This window comes from Rhopilema esculentum, chromosome 6 (assembly GCF_057945365.1).
Source record: "Rhopilema esculentum isolate cy_ngs chromosome 6, ASM5794536v1, whole genome shotgun sequence".
NCBI lineage: Eukaryota > Metazoa > Cnidaria > Scyphozoa > Rhizostomeae > Rhizostomatidae > Rhopilema > Rhopilema esculentum.
This window is the reverse complement of record NC_142820.1, coordinates 3530438-3557556: the sequence shown is the minus strand read 5'-3', so window position 1 is coordinate 3557556 and position 27119 is coordinate 3530438. Positions and strand designations below refer to the sequence as shown.

Sequence of the window (27119 nt, the reverse complement as noted above, 5' to 3'; positions counted from 1 at the left end):
GTGACGTTTTGAAAAGCGTAGAGTCCTTGGGGGTGGGGGGCGTGTTGGTGTTTTTTTACTGTGGTGTTTTTAAACTTAAAAAATTGATAACTACTATTAGTTTTCTAACAACATAATACATAGAAACTCGGAGAATCCTGGCAGAAATGTAAAATAACAACCAATTAAATACAATTTGTCCTCTCAAATAACTTTTTGATCTTTTTTAACAAAAATTATCTACATTTACAAATTCAATATTCAACACTGTTGCATCTACGTTTGTCAAAGTACTTCTACGACGAGGAACGTGACTTCAGATTAAACCAACCAAATGTAGGATCGAAATCCCTTTCTTGATGTCTGGGCTGAATGTGACTAGGCTGGCCGGGAAAGGCCTGGGCTGAATGTGAGTTGGCTGCGTGTGTTTATTGAAACAGCGGTTCTAGCCACACAACGGACTTTGACTAGTATATTCACAAATTTTTTTTATCTTAAATAATAGGAAGAATGTTTACATTATTCGGGTCCACAAATGTCAAAATTATTTTTGGTTCCTTCTGTTAACCACACCGTGGTACATTGGCACACAGAGATAACTTAGGAACAAATAACAGGACATTGATAATTATGAGATATATAATGAGGCATGGATAACTATCATCTCGTGTTTATCTATAGGTCTTCAGAGCAAAGGGGAGGAAGGAAGGCGTTGTGTGCTGTTCTTGTTACAGCAACTAGCCGCAGCTTATGGGTGTCTAAAGGCTTTTAAAAACTCTTATAAATTAGCTAGTTTTCTTGTACAGATTGAATATTTAAAAAAAATAAACAAAGAAAGCAGATTTCAAAGCCTCTACGCCATAATATTTTTTTGAGGATCGCTCCTTAAAAAAATAAGAAGGAAAGAAATAATTTCTGGCCTAAGAATAAATCCAAAAAGCAAATTTACATAGCTCATACAACCAAAATACTCTTAGTTTTGGATTAAGTGACGTATTTAACAAGTTTTTGTCGAAGCTTTAACTTTATTATATTCATAAGAGCCTAATTCTTGAGCTTTTTGGCATCGTGCCCTACTACTAACCTCAATATATTAGATCAATTCTTGCTGATATACATACGCTTTACAATCCCAGCTTTTCTTCTTACAATATACCAGAGCAACATCCCAATTATATCTCAAATCTCTTATGTTAGACTTTGAGGTATTCATGGCTTTTGAGGTCGCCTGGTATAGGTAGGCTTTCATGTAATAAACTCCAAGTTTTCAGTTTAACCTTTGAAACATGATGAATTTAAAGAAACCATGGAAACAGGGGTCTAAGGGAGCTTAGCCTCCTAATGATTCTCAGATGTACCTAAAACCCTACACTGACGCCATTTCCTTGGTTTTTGCAAAAAGGCCAAACATTAGTGGGTTTAAGATAACAATTTTTGGCTACCTTTAAGCATAAGATATAAACGCTAAAATAAAATCTTGAGTAAAAAATGGGGCACCTTTTATGTTGAACGAAAGAAGATTGTGTAAGATTAATCTAAAACAGAGTAATTAAATAGTACTTTACGTTTTTCCGGGGACTTCAAACTGAGAAGCCCACAAAACAAAAAGTCTGGTTACTCAAGAAACTTTACAAAGAATCTACAATTCAGACATCATTTTGCTCCATTGATTGTGAAACTAGCCTGAAAGCCTCTAAAAACTCGTTAAAATCGATAAGTCCATCTCTATTTATATCAAGCGCACGAGCAAGGTCATTTATTTTGTCTGGGGGAATTTTGTGATTGGAAAACTGGTTTAGTACTTCACATGAATTTTTGAATTCTTCAAGGCTGATGCAACCTAGAAATGTAAAAAAAATGAAAAATTGTATCAGACAGGAATAGTAAAAAAAGAGGTTGCAGAAACCTTTAGAAAAACCAAGAAATTATTCACAAAGAAATCCAAACTATTTTAAAGTTGAGCCGGAACAACAGCAACAACGTGAAGCAAAGTTTGAATTCTCAAATCAATAAGGTCTGCCAAAAATTGCATAAAGAATCGATATTCAGCTGTACAAGAGAATCTGTCAATGCATACAAACAAAAAATGACAATTTTTTATGCTTCGTGCCCTTACTTTCCTCAGTGGCACAAAAATACTGATAATGTGGATTATCAAGAACTCTGCAACTTTGAATGTTTACAAAGAAACGCTTTCAATCTAACATAACTAATATGTGACTACACAAATCAGAAATGCCTTCGATCAGAAACTTAAAGGTAATATTATTTTCAGATGGGTACAAAATCTGGACTAATGGGGAAGTACATAATTTACAAAAATGAACAAAGATTACTTTCTTTAAAAATGGAAGCAAATGTGAAATTATTTTCTTACCAGAGCAGTCTTTGTCAATCAGGCGAAACACTGTTTCCAATGCACTTCTGTTTCTGTATAGTACCTCTGACAAACTTGTTAATTGCTACAAAAAGCAAGAGATATGTGAAAAAAAAATCTACGGGGTTTATAGAGAAAGTGTTACATTCAAGCAAATGGCAGCCATATCAAGGCTGGGTTAGAGCCATATCAAGGCTGGGTTAGAGCCGTATCAAGGCTGGGTTAAAGCCGTATCAAGGCTGGGTTAGAGCCATATAAAGGCTGGGTTAGAGCCGTATCAAGGCTGGGTTAGAGCCATATCAAGGCTGGGTAACTCGCTAAGCGACTGAGCTATTTCTAAAAAATTAACGACCAATGACAGGAATAGTTAAGAGCTTCAGTCAAAATGACAAAAGGGAAAATAGAGTACGTTAAGAAAATAACCACTTACCTGTGGTACAGCAGAATCGAATTTGTATCCTTCTAAGCAAGTCATATACAATATGTTCCCATTGTCATCTGTGGCCACAAGCTTTTCTCTAAGCAATGCCCAAGGCAACTTCAAATGTAATACACTTTCCAAGCAATATGCCCAGTCGTTAAGCTTAATGGATCCTACAAGTAAATAACACATTCACCAGGCTTTGTAGTTGTTTACGTCACTTTACATCAATGTTTGCGGTCCAAAACAAATTTTAAAAAGGGCAAATATTGCTGGGTTCAAATTTGTTATTCTCGGATACGTCAAGTATACACAACTTGTTACCAGCTAGTCACAAATGTCGTTTATTAATGAAATATTTCCGCTAGATACAAAATTGACAATCCCTTGCATTTTCAGGGATTGCCAGAAAAGTTTAGTAAACTTGTGAATCATTTTAATAGCTTCTTAGGCAGTATCTTTAGAGACGTTTCGGTACCACTGAATTCGTTTCTGGTTAGTTTTTAAAAACCCCAAATGATTTGGTGTATAAAACAAGACACTTCTGCAACGGAGTCTACAAGGTACAAAACACTTTGTACAAGGCCAATTGTAAGTAATCTTCATTACTTACCTAGAGCAATCAATCATCTTTAATGCAGGGGATATCAATGACTGCAAAGGATAGTTAAGCAGGCCGACTACCCGAATCACATGACCTTGTCTTTAGTAAATACAAATGGCATAATATCGAAATTTCTTACCTGTATTCTCAGTATCGTATTTTTGAAATATGGCTAACAATTCCTCACGGTGATAAAAAAATCGTTCTCGTAATTCCCGTAGCGCCGATTGCTCATTTAATCCAACTCTGACAAAAAACATAAACAAAATTGGTTAAAAAAAATTGAGCTTGGCTACAACTCCAGAGAAACCAAACAAAGAAAACTAGTCGCTGCAATAACAGCCTGAAGGTAGGCCATACACTGTCGGCATTTCAATGCAGATATACGGCAAGAAAAGCAAGACTACTGTTCAAAACCAATCGTCTTTCCATAGGCAGATATCATAGTATGCGAAAAGCCCCTTTAAACCAAGGACCGAGATACCGGGGGCCTTGGCTCCCCCAAAGGAGCATAAGTAAAATACTTTTATTTTGTAAAATATGGCTGTTGTTACACTTACTTATCAGGGCTTTCCCCACCCCCCCCCAAACAAAAAGTTGTATCCCGGTCTTTGCTTTAAACATTGGTATTTTATTTTAAACATGTACCGATAAAATCAATCAACATCGCCTACATACTGCAAGGAACATGGCATGCTTTGAAAACAACATCTGATCTTAATCGTGAGCATAAACCTATATGTAGCAATGTTTGCAAGCTAGCGTTGATATTCGCATATGAATGAAATTTGGATATTTTGCTTCAATACAGACAGATTCTTAAGCCCAAATTGAAAGAGGACCTCATATGATTTAACTCAGAGGACCTCATTGTCATATGATTAAAATACTTTCTTTGGACATTGATAAATTTACAATTACGCAATCTCTTTCCCTTGTGCTTGAACCTGTTTACATTTCAACAAAGTGTCCAGAGTTGTGTAGATAGAATAAGAGTGTTTTCACTTGTACCATTCAAATATGCGAGAGGAAAGAATAGCTAATCAAATACGCTACTTGTTTGTCTTAAGTAATTTGCATTGCAACTGGACTTTCTGTCCTTTATCTTGCTCTTCCTGTCCTTTATCTTTCTGTCCTATTATTCAATATCCCCGAGTATTGATAAAATTTTTCAGTATCTAATAATTTTTACCGCTTTCTCCTAACTCTAGGAATATAACAAACCATGCAAATATTTATAAACATTTACCTGCATGTTTTATTTGGAGCTTGACAGTCTTCCATTACAATACTAAGTCTTAATTCAATTATTATAATTAGCTTATTGTTTTCAGTGAATAATTACAATAGCTCACAAGGTGTTTGATTGATGAAAAATGTATCTGACTCACATTTGTTTCAGTGAAAGGGATTTTCTTCCTCTCGTAACAGCAAACTGCACTGGAAAGGGTCTTGAAGATTCATTTAATTTCAAATAAGCACCATAATTACTACCTTCTGCGTAGTAATGAGACGCTGAGAATACAGTTAACACCTATAAAGATAAGTTCGGAATTTGCAAGCTGTACGAGACTGATGAATAAGCTATGTCAAGATAAAATAAGAGATCTCCTATTTTATCTCGGCTATGTGTTATTTAAACATTTTTCAAAAGGCTAGGTCGGTCTCGGTAAACTCAAAGGCAACTGACCCCGAAGTTCAAAATGTAATTAGTTCAAAACATTTTATTCTATAAGACTCTAAGGAGATACGAAAAGCAGGCAAGAGGGAAGCATTCATTTGGATTAGATTATGATGGTTTATAGGGAGCGTGGGTTGGCACCTACATAATTTCAGATGTATTGCCAAACAAAAACCAGACGGCCCCCATACGCCATAATTACAGGCACAACGTTTTGCAGCATTTCCAGTTGATTTGAAGGGATTGTGAAAGGCTAGACACTTTGAAATTTGACCAGTTTTCAGAACAAATTGCAGAAAACACCTCCAATTCCAGAGGCATATTTATCTCATAAACTCAGTTCAAATAAGAAGATAGTTAGTACCAGCTCTATAATTCATTTCTAAAATATAAACTATCAACGGGTTCTAGGAAGAATGTCATTTTGAAGTGAGACTTCAGAGATCTGGAGTTGTGTTAACTTTTGAAACTGCAACAATAGCAACCAATATGAACAGGCACTTTCTTTTACAACAATACCGGTATAAACATAAGACAATCGATAGTATTGGAGGAAAAGGCAGAGATTCTGCAGTTTTGAAACTTACTGTGTTTGAATGAGCATATTCATAACCTTCATATTTGCACTCGTGGGAGCGTATGATCAAATCCATGTCATGCTTCTTCAAGAACTGCTCAGTGATATCGGGACCAAAAAAACATCCACCCCCACGACTATGATTGAAGACTCGACCAGGGTCAGACTGAGGATCACTCCATAACAAGTCTAGGATCTGTAACAGAACAACGCACGTCATAGACAACAGCTAATAGGCTGGTAGAATCTAAGTAGCATACAGCAAGAGCTTTTACTTATTCATAGATCATTTTACTGCAAAAACGTGTTCGAGGGGAAATAGCTTCAGTTTCTACGATTTATTAATTCTCAGATTCTAAATAAAGTTTTTTACCGCTCATCCGATAAACCAAATATTATCTTAGAAGTCATTATTCAGCTTAGGCTGACAATCCATGCTCAAACACAATTTATGCAGTTGGTTGCAACGTGAAACAAAATAAAGTGATTCAAAATGAGACTTTATTGGAAGGTCATTATACGTATAAACTTATTTTCTTGCCACTTGTCAGTGCATGGAAATTTGATGGATTTGCGATCGTATGGTTATCCTTTAGTAAATCTAGTAAAAATTTAGCAAATCAAATCAACGCCAGTTTCTCCTCTAAGGCACATACTAGATCTGGCAAAGTCCTAGAGAAACAACCAAGTGTGTTGTCGTCAGCAAAAGGTCATTTTATATACATTGAAAAGAATAGGGCCTAGCACTGAACCTTGGGAAACACAAGATAGGATTGTTTGAAAGGAATTGTACATGTTGTTTATTCTCACAGTGTTAGATTCAGCAACCATTATAGTAAAACATCGATATCAACGAACAACTATTGCACTGGGATTCAAAATAAAAATGATACATTATCAAACAGCTATGTGAGCATAACCAGAAATTTTTTTACATTTTACATTTTTTTACAAGGCAAGAAGTCTAGTTTTCATGAATTCAACGAACAGCGTTATCATTCTTCGTAAAAATTCTGCAGAATAATAACATCAGATCTCTTAGTCAAAAATGAAATCCCCATAGGCTTGGTAAAAATACCTAAACCTTGGTGCAGTTACTGGGTACATGAAAGACTAAAGAAATGAATGAATGGTTACAGTGTTGGCATAAAAGCGCTTTGCTTCAGCTAAAGGCAGAGATAATTGGCAGCATCGAAAAGAATTAGTAAATCTAATGGCAGCTGCATTGTGAATTAGTGAGAGAAATTCTCTCGCCTGTAGAATTACAAGCTAATCGAAGAAGCAATCTCTACAAAACGACTGCTATCTAGAAATGTCACGTACTATTTGAGTCGAGAAAAAAATAGAAAGTTAGACTGATAGTGCAGCTGGGAGAAATTGACGCACGCACATTGCGAAATCTCACATTGCACAAGAATAAGCGAAGATTACAGCACAAAAAAATGGTGGAAAGTCATCTGTGAAACATAACACACACAAAACCCAGTTGTAACAAGACGAAGATTTCGAAATCCATCACCCTAAGGCAGCCATTCTTAAACTCCGGCCCGCGGGCCAACTCCGGCCCGCAGCAAAATTTCATCCGGCCAGCCGAATGCTTTTCACCTCGAAAATATTTTTTGCCAACATTTGGAATTCTATTTATCTTTGGTTTCTTTTGTCCTCTTTGATATTTTTCTTTTTCTCTGTAGTATATTATAAAGGCGTTCCGTGGACAGTTACTGGTCCACAAGAGAGTACCGAAATAGGAAATGCTTTTTTTAATCGATTGATCGTTTTATAGCGTTTAATTTACTGTTTTTTAATTTATTTCTTTTCTCCATCTTACACGCTGTTGTGCAAAGATCATTCTCAAACTTTGTGAGACTTTTCCTTTTTCATGTCAACAGATAAAACTATGGAATCTAGTTATGAAAACAATGAGAATATTGTTTTGAATTTTCTCCCGTTAAAATCTATTTGAGGTGCTGTTTCTGGCCATTCCTAGATTAATATAACCTGAAACATTTTTTGCCGCCAACCATGGAGGCGGCCTTTACTAAATTCATCCACAAATAAAAGATTTTCTTTAAAATACGCTGTGCAGTCCCTCGACCTGATTTCAGGCACTTCAAATCGACCCAACAAGAGACTAACAAAGATTAACGTTCTAGCCTAAAAATAGCATAGAACGATTTTCTGACTCAGCCTGGTGCAAGAAACATGAAGTTACCAAACCTTTGTGAAAACTATTTTTTGGGTTTATGCTAAGGTAGATCAAATAGGCAGGCACGAAATAATAGGCATGCCTATCTTATGACTAACTTAGCCTGGTAAAAATGAGATCTGAGTTTCATTTTGAGCAGCCTTTTAACACAAGGTATGTAAAAGTTGAAAACCAACTGGCCCCCGAAGAAAATCTATATGTTTTTCTGGCCCGATACTTAAAATAATTAAGAACCCCTGCCCTAAGGCCAACTGGAAGCAGATACTATTGAAGGGAAATAACAAAACAAGGCTTTCCAAATATTTTTGGAGAGTAACAACCGAGTTGCAAATATCGCAAGTAAAAAATACAGCCTTGAATCGCAAAAGGAGAAAACCAAGTGCACATGTGAAATATTTCGTGCTCTCAGGAACGATTTTTTTTAATTTTCTAAAGAAAAAGATTGAAAAAGTTAACCGACCTGCTCCCATTCAGCAACTGCTTCTAGGTTAGGTTGGATGCCTTCTTCAAGAACGATGTGTGATGGCTTTAATACCGATGCAAACTGTAGAATGAGCGATCAAATTTGAATATAGTCAACCTTATTTTTAACATATCCAAATATCAAAGAATAATTTTCCTCTAAACTACCCCCAAGGTAATTAATTGGGAAGCTTGTGTAATATATAATATATATCTGTATATATATAATATGTATCTTTGAATTTTGTAATTTCTTATTTTGCGAATAATAAATGGATAGCCTATGCCTTGTAAGTAAAATTCTTATGGAAAATGGCTCTGAAAAAAGCTTATAACCAAAACAAAAGAAAGAACTGTCTTAGCTACAGTGGAAATCTCCAGGACTGAAAGCAAAATTTATGTTTACATGAACGTAAATAGAGTTTAAGGATATCAAGCGTACGGAAAATCGTGATTAATATGACGAACGTAACTTTCAACACATATTTCACGCTAACTTTGAATTCCTTTGGCTATACATAGAAAGATATACTCCGTTTTCCAAATACACCGACAGTATCCTGGCCAAAATTCAAGAACCTACAGTCTGTCTATTTCTATGGAGCACCTTGTATGAAAAATCCCTTTCTAGGCTGAGAAATATTCAAATATACAAGTTGCCTAAGGATCATTAGTGATTGTAGTCTGCCTGTTGGTAATTTTTGGCTGTAAATCTATACAGAAGCTCTCTCTGCATTGTTTATTTCTAAAATATTTTCTGTGTTGGAGACAAATTAAAGTAGTTTCGAAATAAAGCGTTGTGGCTCTTTCTCTCCCATATCAAGTGAAAGTACATACTTGAGTAAGAACTTTGGACCCTTAAATGGCCATTTGCGCTAGGGACAAAGAATAAAGAGCAGCCTGACACTTGAAAAAGTAGGCTCAGCCTGGATGGGATTTATTATAATTGTTCCAAGTTTTCACTTGTTTTGATACTGAAGTACACCGTTAACCAGAGATACGAAAATTGTTTCTTTTAGTGAAATCGTTAACACGAAAAATTTTAACAGAGGAGCCAAATCAACACGCTTTCTCCACCCAGCTTGAAACTTGCCTCATAATAGAAATGCAGGTAAATTGAAAGTTATCTCGACCCTGAATAGAATTCTAAAGTCTGACTACAGGAAAAACTTATTTTTGGAATTTCTGGTTTTTGACCAGATAACTTTATTAACACTACGAAATACTTTTAACATGGAAAATCATTTGGGTATGTTCATAATTGGGTGAGATATGACTAATCAAAGATTTGAAGTTTGCCAACTGATTTCTGTTATTTTGGCTTCCTTCATAGAGCTACGAAAAGAAACCAAATTACAGTGATATGGTGGGGAAAAAGCCTGTGCTTATGAGGTCATATCCAATTTCTAAAACAATTAGCTAGATTCGCAAATCTAGAGGTGTTTTGTAATGCTTTTTCAGGTTAGGTGATCTAAATTCAAAAATTTTTTAAATAGATTAAAGGAAATGACGCAAAGAGTTCTAGGACAGAATATCAGACTATTTAAAATCGTCCTAGGTTGAAAAACCTATTCACTTAACAAAGTTGCCAAGAGTTCAGAAACGTCCTTCTTGCCCAAATAGACGGATCAAAAGCTTTTCCCCCTCCCTAACCAGTAGAGTAAATCAGGCATGATTGACGCAGTACATCAGTAGAATCAGTTCGTAGGCCACTGCTCCATTTACCATCTGCTTCCAACTTGAGAGCTAACTCAGACCCCATATTAATTAAGAATTTCTTTTAAAAAAATATAAATCTCAATACCTGATATCGCTTTAAACTTTCGATCATGTTGAGATCTGTTTTATCTGAAATCCCACCATGTGCAACGAATATTCTTTTGCTAACAATCGTTGCCAATGGTAACCATGTAAACAGATTTTTACACAGTTCTTTAATCATGGCAGCATCTTTCTAGACGTTAGGAAAGAGCGCAATTAGTTTTTACAGCAAAGCGAGAATTTTGCTTGATAACGCAATTAAAACGAAAAAACCTTGTTAAGTGAGGTCACAGCAAAGTAATAGATTGGAAGAAAGTCACGTAAAAAGCACATGGCCTACTTATGATAACAAAAACCAAGAAAGTAAATTGGGACTTTTCAAGCACCGTAAATTTTTCCCAATTTAAAATAATTTCATTCATTCTCATGCTGAATGCAAAACTCTAGAATGCAAAGGCAGGAAAGATAGCAAAAAAGTCTAATTACCTTGTATTTATTTTGAATTTCTTTGACAAAACCATACCTGTAATGAAATGAAAATGCTGCAGAAGGGGTTAATTTTCAACGCTCTTGATTAAAATTTCACACTTCATTGACAACTCTTTATTACATTTTCAAATTCGTTGCATCATTTGGCATGGATTTTCAGCAGGCTTTGCTGTATGTTTTAATCCTAAAGGGCATATGTCGCATTAGCAGTTGGCTAATACAACACAAGCGTTTGGAGTGGAATTCCATTATTTCGTGACTTTTCGTTTTTGTCTCATGAATTTTTACTGCCGTGAAGATTCAATCTCGATCCTGTGAATTGTACTAAACAAAAAAGATAATTGTATTGTATTCACGAAACATGTCCTTTAATACAGCAAAAGTGCTTCTATACATATACGTAACTGCGAAAGCAAAATTTCCTCATCACCGCATTTCTTGTGCAGAAATACAAAACAAAGAAAGATGACATACCTTGAGTTCATGAGATAGTCTTCGTGATTGCCACGGTTTAGGTAGACGTCAGAAGGGTACATCAAATAGAAACAACAGAGGATGATAAGAACTTCAATCGAATAGGCCCCGCGGTCTACAAAGTCACCGTTGAAGAGGTACGGATTGTCCGACGACGGTAAACCATTCTACAAAAAATATACAGTATTAAAACTACCGCTTAAAAAATTTACTGAACATCCATTTCAAAATGTCTATTTCTCTTTCCATTTATGCAAGGTCTGGCACATATAACATAGGAGTGCTAATAAAAGATGGTTTGAAAAAATTGCCAGCAAATTGGAACTGGACACCCCCTTGCGCACAATAGCTAGCGACTGCATTGCTTAGAAATACGGCGCTTGTTGCAAAAATAATGTTTTAATTTCTCCAGCGACCTTGTTGGAATCGCTTATCAAGACATTTGTGTAATTTCTACTACAAACAGACCATGTTCCTTTGAGCACAATACACCGCTATAGCGAGACTCGCCTTTGATTGGCTAAAGTGATTATCCTTTTCGCGGTAGCAACGTCCGTAAACAACATTCTTATAGGCATTCGACTTAGAAATTATCGTGAAGTACCGATAAAGATTTGATTTCACGTTAAATGCATCGCATTTTGTATCCACTTTTTGATTTATTTACCGCCTTCATTCTTATACGTGACTTTAAAGGCTAGGAGGGTTAACCTTATTCTGTGACAGTAGCTAGCGATGGTCCTGCACTACTCCATGGGGGTACAGATGAAAGCAGCGTGACGGTATAGGTGCAGTCTAAGAAGTACCCGGGCGATGGGCAATACGTTACATGGTTAGAAGTGCTGGTTGCAGAAAAAAAGGGCAAGATTTACAATAAAAGAAAAGGTCAAACCGAAAGCAACTAGGATGTGCCTAAATAATTGTTCTTAATAAACAGCAGCTGTGTTCGTAGAATCCTTATTGCATTTATTAATTTGTCAAATTTCAGAATTACCTTGTGGAATACAGTTAACAAATCATCCAGTTTTCCATGAATGTCACCTGTGAATATTCAAAACTCGTATGAAACAACATTCATGTGCAAAATGCAAAGGAAATTCTATCAATGTCGCTTTCGGAAGTGGAATGTTCAAAACACGCAATGTCGGAGTTTTTTCAGAACATCGCAAAATTAATAATACATATTTGACGATGTGCAATTACGTAGAGATAAGGTAACGAGTAAAAATTAGATAAAAAGGTCAAACTAAAGCTTTGTCTACTGAGCTTAAATTTAATAAAAAAATTCGACGAAGAAGAAAAAGGCGGCGCATATCAATATTTTTAATATTTTGGAGCTGGAATAAAATTTTTACTCATAAATTGCTAGGAAAATTGATAATGTCGGTGTGAGCTAGCCTGCATAGAATTAAAGAAATTCTACGCTTGACTTACTCACCGCAAATTGTAATCTGTTTAGATATTCTCAAATTTGCATTGACAACGTTCGGCAGTTTCTGAACTCTTTTGGTAGCTTCCCATATGACGCGTTTCACATACTTTGCGTGTAGAATCTAAAATAAGAAGCACGTGCTACAATTAATGGCTTAAAGTCAGTCGAGATTCGGTCACTGACTGTACAAACATATTTTAGGGCCTTGTTTCATTGGACTTTCCAACATAGTGTTGTTATTGCAGCCCTTTAACTGAGACTGAAACTTAAAATAGCTTTTGGTTGGAAATTTCATTGACGAGAATATATTTTCAAACCATTATCCTTGTTGGCTCTTTAGTACTAGGCACATCCATCAATATATTTTTTAGAAAAACCAGCTTGCCCGTGACAATAATTCAATACAAAAATACTGAAGATTCCAGCCTTAAACTAGACCTCTAAGCTATAAACATAATCAATATAAAATGAAACAGAATTTTACAATATCGAAAAACATTCAAGTTTAGTAGGGAAAGTAATATGTACTCAAGTTTGGCTTCATGAATTTTTTTTGCATGATGTTTTATAATATTGGCAGAAATATTTTAAACACTTATCAATTTTTGTCACAGGGAATGTCAAAGATAAAACTTTTGATTCTTATGTGTGAGTATTTAATCTATACTTTCTCATAAAAGAAAAGGAAGTACACCTACGCTTGGCACGTAAAAGCACGCAAAAGCAAGTTGTTTTTCTTTCGCAACTGTCAAACTGAGATAGTGGGAAGATTTCCGTTTTATTTTTTATAAAGTACAACCTTGAGGCTTGCTTTTAATAAGATATTGCACCTTACTGTTTCAAGAAAACTTGGAGCAGTCGAAAAAAAAGCTTAACTACTGAGTAACTGTAGAATTAGAGAAAGAATTAAACAGATTAAAAATTTAGAAAATATAAGAATAGACATTTTAAGATAAATTCCCAATTATCACTTCAGTTAAGTAAGAGCCCACTGTTCCCGGAAAACCGTTTTTTAGACTGAGAGGGGCTTATTTCTTCTTTCTGGGGATAGGCAAAGCAAATATTGACATCATAGCTAAAATATTATAAAAGAAAGGCTTTTATATTTATTGACAGGGGAAAAAGACTATTAACTTACCCTACCACGCTTAAAGTGGTCTAGAATTTCCCGTGTTTTGTCTAATGTAAGAGGCATTTCAACATGAGGGCCTTCATACGAGGGTGAAACTACAGTGCTTTCAATATCAGCTGCTATGATCGATCCTTCTTCACTAGCATCTGAATTAAGTGCTGAGTTGCCGTTCAGAAGAACTTCCCTGAGCTGCGATACTTGGCTGTCTGGATGAAAAAAATACACAGTTACTGAGAAAAAACAGAAACAAAAAAAGCTCTCGAAAAAACGATCAAAGAAATAATGTTTCTGATAGGAAAAGCTAAACGGCTAAAATATGTGGTACGAAAACAATAAAAATCAACGCAGCGCCTGAATAGTTTGAAGGGACTAAATATATATTCGTGTAGGCATGAAAAAGAAGCTTCCTCATTAAAAAGCACAGGAAACTAATCTCGAGGACCTCTTGGATACCAAAGAGTTGTTGAATTGATTGGTAAAGTGGCAAAGCAGAGGAGGATAAAGAGAGACAAATATACGGACTTGCACACAAATGTTCGTAAGGCTTTCTATTTACTCAGGAGGAAATCGCAGAAATGGGTCGGTAAAATAGCAAACCATTACCAAAACAGGGTGACTTTACATAAATATAACTCGAACAACTCCTTTTCTCTTTGAATTTTTAATGTAAGTCCACCAGCATTACACTTGTTTTGTTATATTATAGTTATATTTCTGCACCAACCTTCGTGTGGTGAATAATTTACTCTAACTGAACTACAGAGATTAGACAGACCAATTTCAATACTATTGTAAATACTGCATCACACAGTTAGAAAATTTAAATTATCGTAAAAACATTTCGTTTTCATCCGCTGACAGGTTAGAATGTTTCTTCTTGAGATATTGTGACTCTTGTTTCATTTCATATATTTTATGTTTTTGAGAAGGCTAGCCCTTCATCGATGTTTATTTTCATAAGTCCGCACCCTTCTATAATCTAGAATGTATCTAGAAATAAACATCTACGATAGAAAGACCATCTTGCAAACACCTATTCACAACCAAGCAAGATATTGTTTTACCTGCTTACACTCAGTTGAGAGGTCATTTAAAGACTTAGCATATCTTAACGAGAACCTTTTTTGTCAATTTTTAGAATTTTTCTTTGATAACCTTAGGTTGAGCCAGGGTTGTTCTATTAGGTCTAGCAAGAGTTTAGCATTAAGACCCCGTTTACACGATGCTGGTGCCATGCCAGTGTAATATGCGTTTTGGTACCCTATGCAAAGTGGTAACATCGTGAAACACAACGTGTTTCAAATAACGTGATTTCATCGTAGTGCGAGGTTATGACACGTTATGAGTAACAAATTGAACACAATGCTTTTCGAATTTTAAATTGCGCACTTGTCAATCACGCAAACTTTGGAGTCACTATTAATGTTGTACTTTTTTGCATAAACTTAACAAGGAAAATCAGAGTCTAAAAACAAAATATATCATTTGTGATTGTACATTAAACAGATAATACAACGGGCTTTACAATTTTGTCAAAAGGCATTGCAAGAAACAGTGCTCTGAGACTTCAAGGAAAACAATAATTCAGAAAGAAAAATTCTGGCTGAATCTCAATAAATTTGCAGAAAGGAGTCATTTGTGCAATGAAACAGGTGGCTACGCACATAATGTTTTAAAAAATCTTTTACAACTATCTTGCTATGGCTAATTATAGATCGCACAATGGTCGCGTCGAATGAAATTACAATTCAAGTCGGCTAAAACTGAAATAAATTTGACTATTTAGCGGTCTGGGTCGCATAAATCCAATGCGCCCGCTCAAAAAGCATCATAACGTTAAGATTTGATGCTTAAAGTTCGCCAAAAATATTACGGAAATATACAGCAGTGAACACAGAACGAGCATGGTATAACATTATCTAAAAAAGGATTCTGAAGACAACCAAAAGGAGATTAAATTGCAAAATAATCATACTTAGTAAGAAATAGGGATTAAGATTCTGAAAAAAAGGAAAAAAAACTTGATCACTCTGATTCTATATGAAAAGATATTTGTGAATTCGATTTAATAGATTTATGCAAAAGTTTGCTTTCAAAAAAGTTTTAAAATCACTTACCAGCACTGACCTTTTCTACCATCTCGTTGAAAAAGTTGTATAACTACAACAAATATTACAGGAAATGTTTTATTAACTAACTGCAATATCTATATAATTGCAGTAAGGAGAATTTGTTGCTTGGGGCTAACTGCTTGAGTCCGACAAACAATGTTGGCGTTAAATATCAACGGGCTAGGCTGGGATGGGGATGTGACGAGCGATCGATAAGTCCTGGAAGCCCTTTGTACGTCTAGATATTGAAATTGCTACCTTTGAAGCGAGGCCACAGAGGAGCTACCTGAGGCAACGAGCAGCTACCTCTTTCTGAGCTAGGATGAAAAAGGGAAGACTAACAAAGGGGGCAAGTAACATAGAAGTCAGCGGCGCAGTGGGAGCTAATTTTTTGGGAGGAGAGGGCTAAAGGCAATTTCTAAAAAAGTAGCAAAATGTCCGGAATTTTGAAATAAATTTGGTCCTCTAAGGATAGTCCCCCTGCTAATTCAATGTATCCTTGTATTGTGTAAAAAGTGGACAGTTGCAATTGAATCTAGTAGCAATATAACCACAAAGAGGCAAAACAACGGCTTTTTTCCAAGAAGAAAAAGTGCATACATTTTGTTGGTCCTGCTCTTCCGAGTATTCAATGCTCTCAAATATTTTCCACGTGCATCTTCTTTGCGCTTCCAAGCGTGCCTTGTAGCGTCGAAACCATTTCTGAATCACGACTGATGATCTCAAAGCTGCAGAATAAAAGAAAAATTAAGGATATCAAAAGAGAGGATTATTTTAAAAGTAGACAGAGCAGGGCTGTTGCCATAAGGGCATAAGGGGGAGGGGTATCACTCCCTTGAAAAAATCCCGTTGCAAAAACGAAGAGCTTTTCCCTTCAGGGTTGCTATGTCGGCAAATAATGGATGATCCGTCCACTTTGTCGGCAAATGGGACCTGGAAAGCTATTTAAGCATAATAGCTAACGAGACTCCTCAGAAAGAGAAGGTTCTAAAAAGGCAGGCTTGCTAGCAAAATACAATTGAATGATGAACAATTTAGATTATTGGTATTGTGAGCGCTTTTGAACTCGAAACGTTACCATTTCTTATGTAAGATCCAATTTCTTATTAGCAGAAATGCTATCAAACCTTGGAACTTATATCGTTTTGTTCCAGACCCAGAGGAAATGACAAGTTGCCTGCTCTGTCTTCTCTCAGCCAATAGGTTGTCTTGCACTCGATAGAATAGCTGGGGGCAAACGATGAGGTCCTGGGTGGAGCTAGGGGGCTAGAGTGGGAGGTTATTGGTCATACGAATACCAGTTACAGAAGATGTAGCAGTAATGTAGTAGCAGCTTGAAACAGCGTTACCGTCGACATATCAAAGCCCATTACAGCAGCCATCTTCTTTTAGTCGGCTATGTTAGAGAAAGGGAAATGAGACTATAGAAAAAAACTAACGAGGAAAATGAGGGAAAGATTGAGAAGAAAGGGGTTGAGATCAAGTTTGTCAATTTTCATTTTGAAAACAGAAATATTAAGAGGGCCTGGAAAGCAGGAAGATCTGGAGAGGAAGGATGAGCTTTGGAATAGAGTTTGTGAATATGGTAAAAGACTTGGAAAGGGAGAACACTAGAAGAGTATGATCATGTTGAAACAGTTGATAAAAGCCGGAACACGGAGTACATTTTGAATATCATTTCCATGTATCATCGCTAAGATATCTTCAACGGGATAAACTGAACAAATACCGGGAATGGTATAATGGACATCGTCTATACCTTTCTACATATGCGCCCTTAAACAGACCTTCACAAAAAAAGGAAACCCTGAAAAGTGCAGATAACACCGTCTCTAGTCAGAGCCCTATAAAATACGCCTTGAAGAACACCATGCCCAATAAAAAGCTACTTATCCTTGCAAATCATCGGGAGCAGGTACCACAGAAAAAAGTTCTTAACATGCTAACATTATTTACTAACCCTGAAGTTGAATTCACAGAATATGAAATGCATGTTCCTTTATTGCATTTTACGCGGAATAATGTTTTATTCTGTTACTGGGAATAGCAAAAATTGAATCTGGTGATTGTTGATCAAGTGTTCCGCTCAGTTTATTTGCTTTGTTGTAAAACTAATAAAAGTTCTGTTTCTTCTGCAAGTAGTATATCTCTACCAGTAGCATATTCATGATAATGAGGACCCACAATGTGGGGTTTTCCCAGGATCAAAGATCACAGAGGTTGATTGGAACTTTAAAAAATCAATTCAACAAATTGATTAGGTGATTGGGTCATCAAATGTGCTGTATTTTTTCTTGTCATATGCTTACATATTTTTCTTCAATTATAGGTAGCTGTGCATGACAAGTTTCACACAGGTACTATCTTACATTTTACATTTCTCAAATTATGCATTATCACTAAGTTTCTAGAAGATTCAAGAAATGATAAATAATTTCCAAGAGAGTTATGAGATGTGATTTTGCAGAGCCCAGAGAATATGACTAGACGTATGGGCTCTGACTGCCACAAAGGCCAGTAAAAACAAAAGAAACTAATGAAGCTACAATAAACCAAAGTCTTGTTACTTTGTCTTTAGCAAAAGTTTTTAGAAGAGAAGAACAATGCTGTATGGGAAGAGAAAATATAGAATAACCATTGAACAATTTTCAGAATGTCTTTTTATCACCTTCTAAGTTGAAAATGTCTTTTGAGCATGTAGGGACTTGCTCTAAGTTATTGTTATAGGGCTGGTAGAGCATCTAAGTAGGTCAGGCCATATGGTTCTCGTGGCACAAATGTTCAGAGATGTTTTGTCTTTCCTAATTGAACAATACTTTCACTAATTGATGTGGCTTGAAAAGAGAGTTTTGAATGCTGTCATGGGCACATTCACAGTAAGCTTGGATATGCAAGCTGTACAACCACATTTTAGCACTTCACATGGCATATTGCAATGCATGTTGTGAAAACATCATGAATACATAATTATGGCATCTATTACTTCTGGTTAATTTTCAGTTGAATAATAGAATGTGTTGAGTCATGACAATTTCTAAACAATCAAATTGACCTGCAACCAGCTGCATTTTCTTTTATTCAATGAGAAGCAAGCTGCAATGATGCTTGTATAGCTTAAGCTCAAACAAACTTTTGTATAAAAAGTTAATAGCTTGTATTTTATAGACAATTGATCATTTTTCATTTATACCTGTCAGATCAAATCTTCTTCAATCAGAATTAATAAGAAACTTGAAAAGTCTCTATATTTTAAAAAAACTTTTACAAATTGGTTTGATATGAAAGCTTGCAGTAATCAAAAAGGAACTCTAGACGGGACCTTTTTCATTCTTATTCTGAAGAGTGTCCGATGTAAAGCTTAAGTAGGCTGTAAAATGTTATTTGATGCATATAATGTTCTAAAGTAAAGATCATAACCAGACCAGACTTGAGAAGACTAGTAGCCTTTGACCAGAGATGGGTTTTAGGGGAACCTAACACGACTCTAAACTTGCAAAGCCAGTTAAAAGCTAAAGTCCCTCAGAAAATTTGGAAGAGGGCAATTTGGGCAATACTTTCAGCATCTGGATTGGAAATAAATTGTGAGACCCTAGCAATTTGATCTTCTATGTCCAGCTATTGCATATCAGTGTTGATTAGACCTTACCTACCATACACATGACACACATTTATGCTATCTATGTCTCATTAATCTTTATAAAGTTACATGTATTTTTATATCATAAAATATTGTTTGGCCCATTGTATCACTCCTTGCCAATATAAATTTGCTCCTGCTCTTTTGGAAATCCAGTAAAACATATCCTGCAAAGATTTTTGACTGTGATGTAAAGAAAACATCACATGTAAAACATACCTAGTAAAGAATTGTTAATTAAGAAAACATAAAAATATAAAGATGTACAGTACATCTGATATTGCTGACATTCGATAACATTGTTGCTTATTATCAAATACCTCTATTTTTTTGCTGTTCTACTAAAATATTTATGTTTTAGCATATAAAGAAACTTTGCTCTATTGCTTAATGTTTTTTAACTTCAACTGTGGGCGTATACTGTTAACTAGAGAAGTTTCTGATTTAAAATCGCCATGCAAAAAAGAAAATTTTTGATCGTGGGAGTTTGAAGTATTGCATTACCATGTGGCACTAAGTATTTAAGCAAAAAAGTCCTTGAGGTCAGACTTACAAAGAGCAAGAAACGCTGTGCACTAATCTGTTACATTATTAAAGCAGAGATGATCGCCACGCTACTTATCGGCGAAGTGAATGAAAATCAGTTATGCGACAGCGCGGGATGGTTTAGAAAATATGTTTTGCTTGAAAATGCTTCACGCAAAATCAGTTTCAGGCTAACATACCTTCACGATATTGAGCTTTATTCATCCTTTCTCCCTTCAAGGTTGTTGAATTTGTGCACCCCATATCTGGTTTTCACAGCCAAATACTTCTGGACTCTCCCCTACTGCAGTGCTGCATGTGATGTTCGACTTAAGAATGACCCGCCACTGGTATTGACTTACAGCAAACATATTCCTGCAACCAGGTTACATTAACTGACCATCTTACTTTAATTCAACAGTATCACGGGCTTTACTAGCTTAAAAGTCTCTTTTACTGAGAAAAAACTTAATAACTGAGATTTGTTTAGGTTGTAATCGCGTTAATCTCAGGGATGTTTGTGACTCCTTATATGTCATCTAAATGGAGCTCTTGAAGATCAGTTTGTTTTACCCATTTCTCCTTGATATCAATGGCATTTAAGGCCAAAAACACGAACTTTTGATCTCAGCTGTATATAACCTTGTTGCCATGACGTCGGTAAACTAACTTCAAGGAAAAGCAAATAAAATTTAATTTGCAGACAATTTCAACAACATGTATGTCAACCTTCTTTTAACTTTCAGCAAAAGGTTTCATTATTGCGCAGTTAATAGCAGATTATTTGCAAGGCATAGTTATAATCAAACCAGGAAAGGCATCATCATCATCATCATCATCATCATCATCATAATCATCATCATCATCAACATCATCATCAATTAAATTAACTAAAGTAAAATTTAATACTTAAAAATGTTCTTTACATTAAAATGACAAATTAGAGCTAAAGCCAAGCAAGCAAGTTGGCAAGTTGGCTGGTACAATCGGCCCTATTTTCAAAAGGGCAGCGGATGCGACGGACATAAATTAATATATTTTTATTGTGTTACAGTATTCGTTTAGTTTCTTCTCGAAAATATGTACGTATGTACCACACACTGTACGTATGTATACATATGAAAATATGTACACAGCCGTGTCTCGTTTTCGGTATTAGAAAATTGTTTTAACATCATAATTATAGAGCCCAGAATTAATTAGGCTATAAGGAAACTGGTCACTGTGATTCTTCTCTTGAAGAAGAAATAGCCTCGCAGGGAAAGAAAGTGGATTCGGATTAGAATACACCATAGTACGGATGACAATAATTTGACACGGTATCCATATAAGGTCGTCCTGCGATAAATCTCACAGTAGATCCGTTCTTCTTGCAGCTATAACACGTCAATCTCAAAATTGGAAAGTAATTGATGCTTTTTCAACCCGCCACTTCTATGATATCGTCCCAAATTGCTCTTTTGCTGCTTTCGCTAAACTTTTATCTTTTAAAACAGGCCGGTTGTTTTCTTTGATTGTCAACGACGAACAAAATATCAAACAGGTTTGGAATCTTTGATAATCTTTTCCGCTCATACCCAGTGGAGTAGCTTGACTTTCCAGACTAGGAAACGTAGGGTTGCCTGTTGTAAAATTCACAAAACTTTGACGCAAAGTCTAGCTACACCAAAGCTGATTAAAACTAACTAATTCAAATTTCCATCTCAAAACATAAATCATACATAACCAATGTTGCACATGTATGTATAACATCAGATTCTTTCAATCTTTTTTGAAGGAAAACGCTAAAGGAATCACTTCAATTGGTTAACTGACAAATCTTGAAAAAATGGTTTTTGCTTATCCCGTATGCTGTATGAATCAATACATCTTTTGCATTTCAATAATTTAATTTTTTTCTCTACCGTATTAACCAGAGCAGATGTGAAGTATAACAGCATTTAAGGCCGATTTCCATTAGGCGAATTCTTTCGCGCGAATCGAATTTTTGCCAATGTGAGCATGCGTGGTGTAATGTTCTCAGAATTTGCAGAGAAAAAATTCGATTCGCAGAAAGTAAATCACGGTCCTACTCTATCGCTTCGAATATTTATTCGATTCGCGCGAAAGAATTCGCCTAGTGGAAATCGGCCTTTAGACTCAAACTGTGTAGCGTAACAGTAAAAAGTCAAAATAGCAGCAGAATACCAATAGCAAAGAACAGGGAAATGCTGTTATTGTCAAGACATAAACCAAGTAGTTGAAGTCTCAATAAATAATGGATTGTAAGAATTCACCGAAGAAAATCAATGGAACGAGGACACCCAAGGGAGATTTTTTAGACGTACTATCCATTATTTACGATGTTTTACTAAAAGTACGTAAATTATACGAATTTATTAATAAATTCAGGTACATGTGGTAAAATTCTGAAGATTGATCTACTTGGAATTCAAATCACTCCTCGTATTGCGGGAGCGCAGGCAAAACAAATATGTTTGGATAGAAGGGATGGGCAATACATGGATAGATTTTAAGCCTGTGATTAATAAGATTGTCTTATGAACTTGATAACCAAGGTCAGTAAGTGTGGATTGCAACTGCAGGATATTATAGAGTTTTGCCTTTTTATGCAGGTGATCCAGTATACAGGTTGCAGGGAGAAAAAATGTGCGAAAAGCTTTTCAAGGATATATGATATTGAATTCAGATAAGCCAGAAATACTAACTTCGAGATGACTTTATGGTTAAACTGCTAACATATATTTCTCCAGTGCCAGACATGGGAAAAAGGATTTGGTTCTGTAAGACCTTTGAGCAAATAGTGAGAGAATATCTATTCGAAAACAGAACACCACTCTTCAGAACTCCATCCGATATAATCAGAAAATTTAATCTGCAGCACATTATAATATGAAGATATTTTTCTCATTTTTTACGCTCTATTACAAAAAACAATGTCTTAGCTTCGTCTATGGTACATCAGATCACCGGCTGAATATTGAGACCTTTCGACATACTACAATATAAAAAGGAATTATTATACAATGGTTGCGATCAAATGACGTAGAAGAAAAAATACATGTTATTTCTATTTGCCAAGCACAAGAACTTTTGAGACTCAGATATATCCATCATAAAGATATATTTCCTGACAGTGAGCAAAATTATTTTCTAAAAAAGACTGAAGTGAATCGACAAAATTTGTTTACTCAATGAATGAATAAGCCGTATATGTCCAAACTGCGAATTCAAATGAAGCGAAAATTTTACAGAAAACGCAGCCAGGCTAGTGTGAATCCTATTGAATGGTCGCAGAGAAGACACCAAGTTAACGTTCCTACGTCTAATCATTGCAGTGCTTTCTGTTAATCTTTATGGCCTTCATGTGGCTATTTTATGTGAAAGAAAGAATAAGTTCATGAAAATTTATGTTTACTAAAAAAGACCTTTCCGGGACAAAGCTAGATTTTTCAGACTTCGTGTAGCAACTTTGAATTTGCCAGACCATGGCTGCACAGATATAGGACGATTAATTGCCATATAATTTTTAGCTCCACCTTCCACGTCTAGTTCAAACGAACAATACTTAGATTCATAATGTATCTGACGAATGCCGGACAATTTCTAACCTTTTTGCTTAATCTAGCAGAAAAAGGCTAAAGAGTTGCGAGTTCTTCGGTAAAAAACCAGTAACATCAAGAGATTAAACCATTAAATCACTAAAATATAACAAGTAAGGTAACTCACGACCTTGAGATTATCTTTGCGAGCTTTAAAGCGGATGCTTGAAGGATCTTGGACTCAGGGACGAAAAAAAGTTGCTAATTTTGGAGGGGCGTGGAAGGATGAAAATTCCAACTTTAAGTGAGAAACTTTTCATGCGACCAGTAAATCTACTGTACCAACCAAATTGATCTTTGTAAATAGCCCGAACACCATAGTTCTATTTTCTTTACAATTACCAAAACCTTACTCAACAATTAGCCTAAAGCAAAAAAGCCTAAATCTCTAAATTTTGATTACCATGAAACAAAAATTTAAACTTACTGTAAGAAGTAAAGCAACATTCAAGCAAAACCAGTCTTAGATATACTTAATGATTAGTAGTATTCTTTCAGATCAATTGATCAATTTTATCTAAATTGATCAATTGATCAATTGATGCAGATCCATGTATCTAAAATACATTTTTTTCACGATATAGAAGCACCCAGAATTCGAGCCTTTTATTTTTGTTCTTGATCGAAGAAAACTACTAACACTTTTCAGAGGACCAAATGCCTTTTCGTTCTTTACAATTGAAATGATGATTTGAGAGCAAACTTATGCATATGCCTGATTCGAAAGATGAAACACTCTTCTTTGATCAAATACTTCTACTGTAATTTTGCAATGTGTTCTTGCTTCACAGCAGTTTTGTCATAGGAATTTATGATAATGAGGCAAGGACGTTCACAAATAACAGGGGCGTTGAGAATATAAGAAGCGTTGAGAATTTTTAGTACTGAAAGATTCTTAATCTTTTATTGAATTAACTACTCGTAATTTCTTCTCCCACTCTAATATTTTCTGATCAATGCGGGTATTATTATTCCAAACTGTAAAGTTTCAAGTTTCTTATCCGGAAATTCACCTTGCCTGTTCGTAAATTGATTCAACTCCCGTCAAAAAGAAAGCAAACGAGGCAATTGCGCAATTTGGATCCAGTGGAGACGGGATTCACAATAGAAAACGATTGATGTTTAGAATTTTTACATTTGAAATAAAAAAACATCTTAAAATATGAAATTCATAAGTTTGGACTTAAGAAAAAAAATCCAAGTCAACCGTTAAGTTTTCCAACTGTAACTGGATTTTCCAAACATTGGGGGGGGGCGTTACGCCCCCCACGGCCCCCTCTTATTTACGTGCCTGCTTGGACTTGAGTATGAACCTTGGGCGCGGCAAGTGTTTCTGGACTTCTACTTCGTCAAAAACGTCAAATCTCTTTCACCAACAATATTGCTCTCGTAGCGGCTGGCCCCTCAAGACTGACTCCACCCTAAAGCTGGCACGCTGGATATGACTGTATAATCGGATTACTGTCCAATTAGTGTCCTAGAATGATGATATACATAAAATTAACCAATGAACATAAAGACAAGGATAAAAAAACAACAGAACTGTTAAAAATTACCAAATAAGCAGCAAAGCAAGCATCAAGCGAACACATGAAAATGAAATGATTAAAACGTGATCGAAGGTCACTTCCAACGTAACGGTGCCTCCATTGCGTAACAAAATGTCACCTCGTCAGAAAAGCGCAGGATTGAGCCCCCGCCCCCTTAATGAAAACCAGATTTTCCGCCATCGGATCTCCACATTGCGGGAAGTAGTCCTTATGGAATCTATGATTAGGTTCATCCATGATATTACAGATGAAGACACTCTGTCTGCCATGGGCCATGTTGATGACCATCTTTAAAGCTTTGTTTGATGGAAATTACCATTACAACCTCGGCAATGTTTTAAGAGAATATTAGGACATTGGGCCAAGAAAGAAGAATTACTCGGAATCCTTTTTTTCCTCAAATTGTTATTGCTGCTAATCAAATGTATGTAAAAGCAACTTCTCTCCCCTTGTGTTGTCACCACCGTATGAAGAACAGAATTGGGAGTGCCATTTTTTCGGAAGCAATAGGAATAAAAAAAATTGTACATAGAAAACAAAGAATTTTTATGCCTTTTTTAGGGGGGAGGGGGCACTAATCCCTTAACCTTACTAGCAATAATAACTAAAGTGCTGGTATTGTAACTGCTTTTTAGAGGCTGGTGCTTTTGTGAAAACTGGATATTGCTTTAGGTCTTATTTTCGTTTAACTCATCGTGGGACATGGGCGTCACAACAACCCCTGCATCCCCTGCACTCCAGTGGGCGCAGACGCTTAGGGTGCCAGGAGCTTTGTATATAAAATAATTTCTATAGCTTTTTCTGCCTTCGCAGGATCATCGCAGGGGGCGTACATGGCATTTGTATTCAATCAATGTGTATATATAATGTTCATTCCGTCATCTTTTTACTGCCTCATTTACATCACCTTTTTAGAGGCTATCTTTGAATGGTATCCGTAAGACATTAACTTTGAACCTTTCCAGAATAAACTTTTTGTGAAAGCCTAACATTTTATACTTAGTGCTAGGCCTATGAATTTTTTTCTGCATTATGGAATTTCATGGTTAACTTTTTTCAATCTCTATCCAAGAAGGTCTATCGACAAATTGGTACGACTTCAAGATAGTTAGATTCATTGTTAGCCATATGACTTACAAGGCAACTTGAAGTTTTGCAATAGGCTCCCAAAATGATTAGGTCGCATTTTCAGATGCTAATGTTAACCCAACATTGCTTTATTATTTTCTACATAGGCAGGTCCAGCACCCTTTTTTCCTGGAATTTGCCGTTGGAGGCATTCTATCGCAACGAGGCAGTGATTGCACCCTGTTGCATATTTTTCCACTGCCCTTCAACCAACACATTGGCATGTCTACTTAGGAGGGACTCAGTTCATTCTAAACTCAGACCATAACCCTTTGACGCATATTCGTGAACAAAAAGACCCTCGTGGATGCCGCTGATAAATGCCAACCGTTATCTGACTATCTGACTTCGAAAACAAAATTTACTCCAAATTTCCTTTGATCCGTTTTCTGCAACGGATTTCCTTTGAATACATAGTCAGATAACGGTTGGCATTTATCAGCGGTATCCACGAGGGTCTTATTGACATCACACTAACATTGTTAGTTATTCTTAGTTAAAAAGTGGCAATTTATCTTACATGCATCATATTGAATCTGAGAATGTTTCATTTTCTGTGAAATATGAAGAATTGCTGGCCAAAAGCTACATTCTAGTTTATTATCAATTTATGCTGGTTTTGCGAAATTCAAGGTCACATGACACCTTTAAGCTACTCTGAAAACATTTCCATCATATATTTTTGAAATCTATGCAAAATAAGCTTTGATTTGATTTATGGTGGCCTTCATCCCCCCGTGTGGTAACGATCCGCCATTTTCAGCTACTTGGCCCATGGACTAATATTCTTGGAAATCGCCTATCTGCCAAAAGATTCTCACGGCTATCAATATATGTTACTCACAGGAGATGTATTCTCAAAAGACATCCAGGCCATTCCACTCAAAGGTCAAACGGCACCAACAATCGCGGACACATTCTTGCGACCCTGGGTTTACAAACACGGTACACCCCACTATCTACATACTGAT

At 35.9% G+C, this 27119-nt stretch overlaps 1 protein-coding gene across 1 annotated transcript; it reads right to left on the bottom strand.

Annotated features, from left to right (window-relative positions):
* Positions 1 to 159: 159 nt before the first annotated feature.
* LOC135686110 (serine/threonine-protein phosphatase with EF-hands pef-1) lies at positions 160 to 20436 on the bottom strand. Its single transcript, XM_065202279.2, has 16 exons — positions 20069 to 20436; positions 16307 to 16434; positions 15713 to 15755; positions 13602 to 13801; positions 12470 to 12584; positions 12026 to 12072; positions 11032 to 11198; positions 10555 to 10591; positions 10112 to 10261; positions 8306 to 8389; positions 5650 to 5835; positions 4773 to 4915; positions 3521 to 3627; positions 2787 to 2950; positions 2357 to 2441; positions 160 to 1819 (listed from the first exon to the last, which is right to left on the bottom strand). The coding sequence occupies exons 1-16, from the start codon at positions 20130 to 20132 to the stop codon at positions 1626 to 1628; spliced, it is 1914 nt and encodes a 637-aa protein (XP_065058351.2). The 5' UTR covers positions 20133 to 20436; the 3' UTR covers positions 160 to 1625.
* Between the last annotated feature and the right edge of the window lie 6683 nt (positions 20437 to 27119).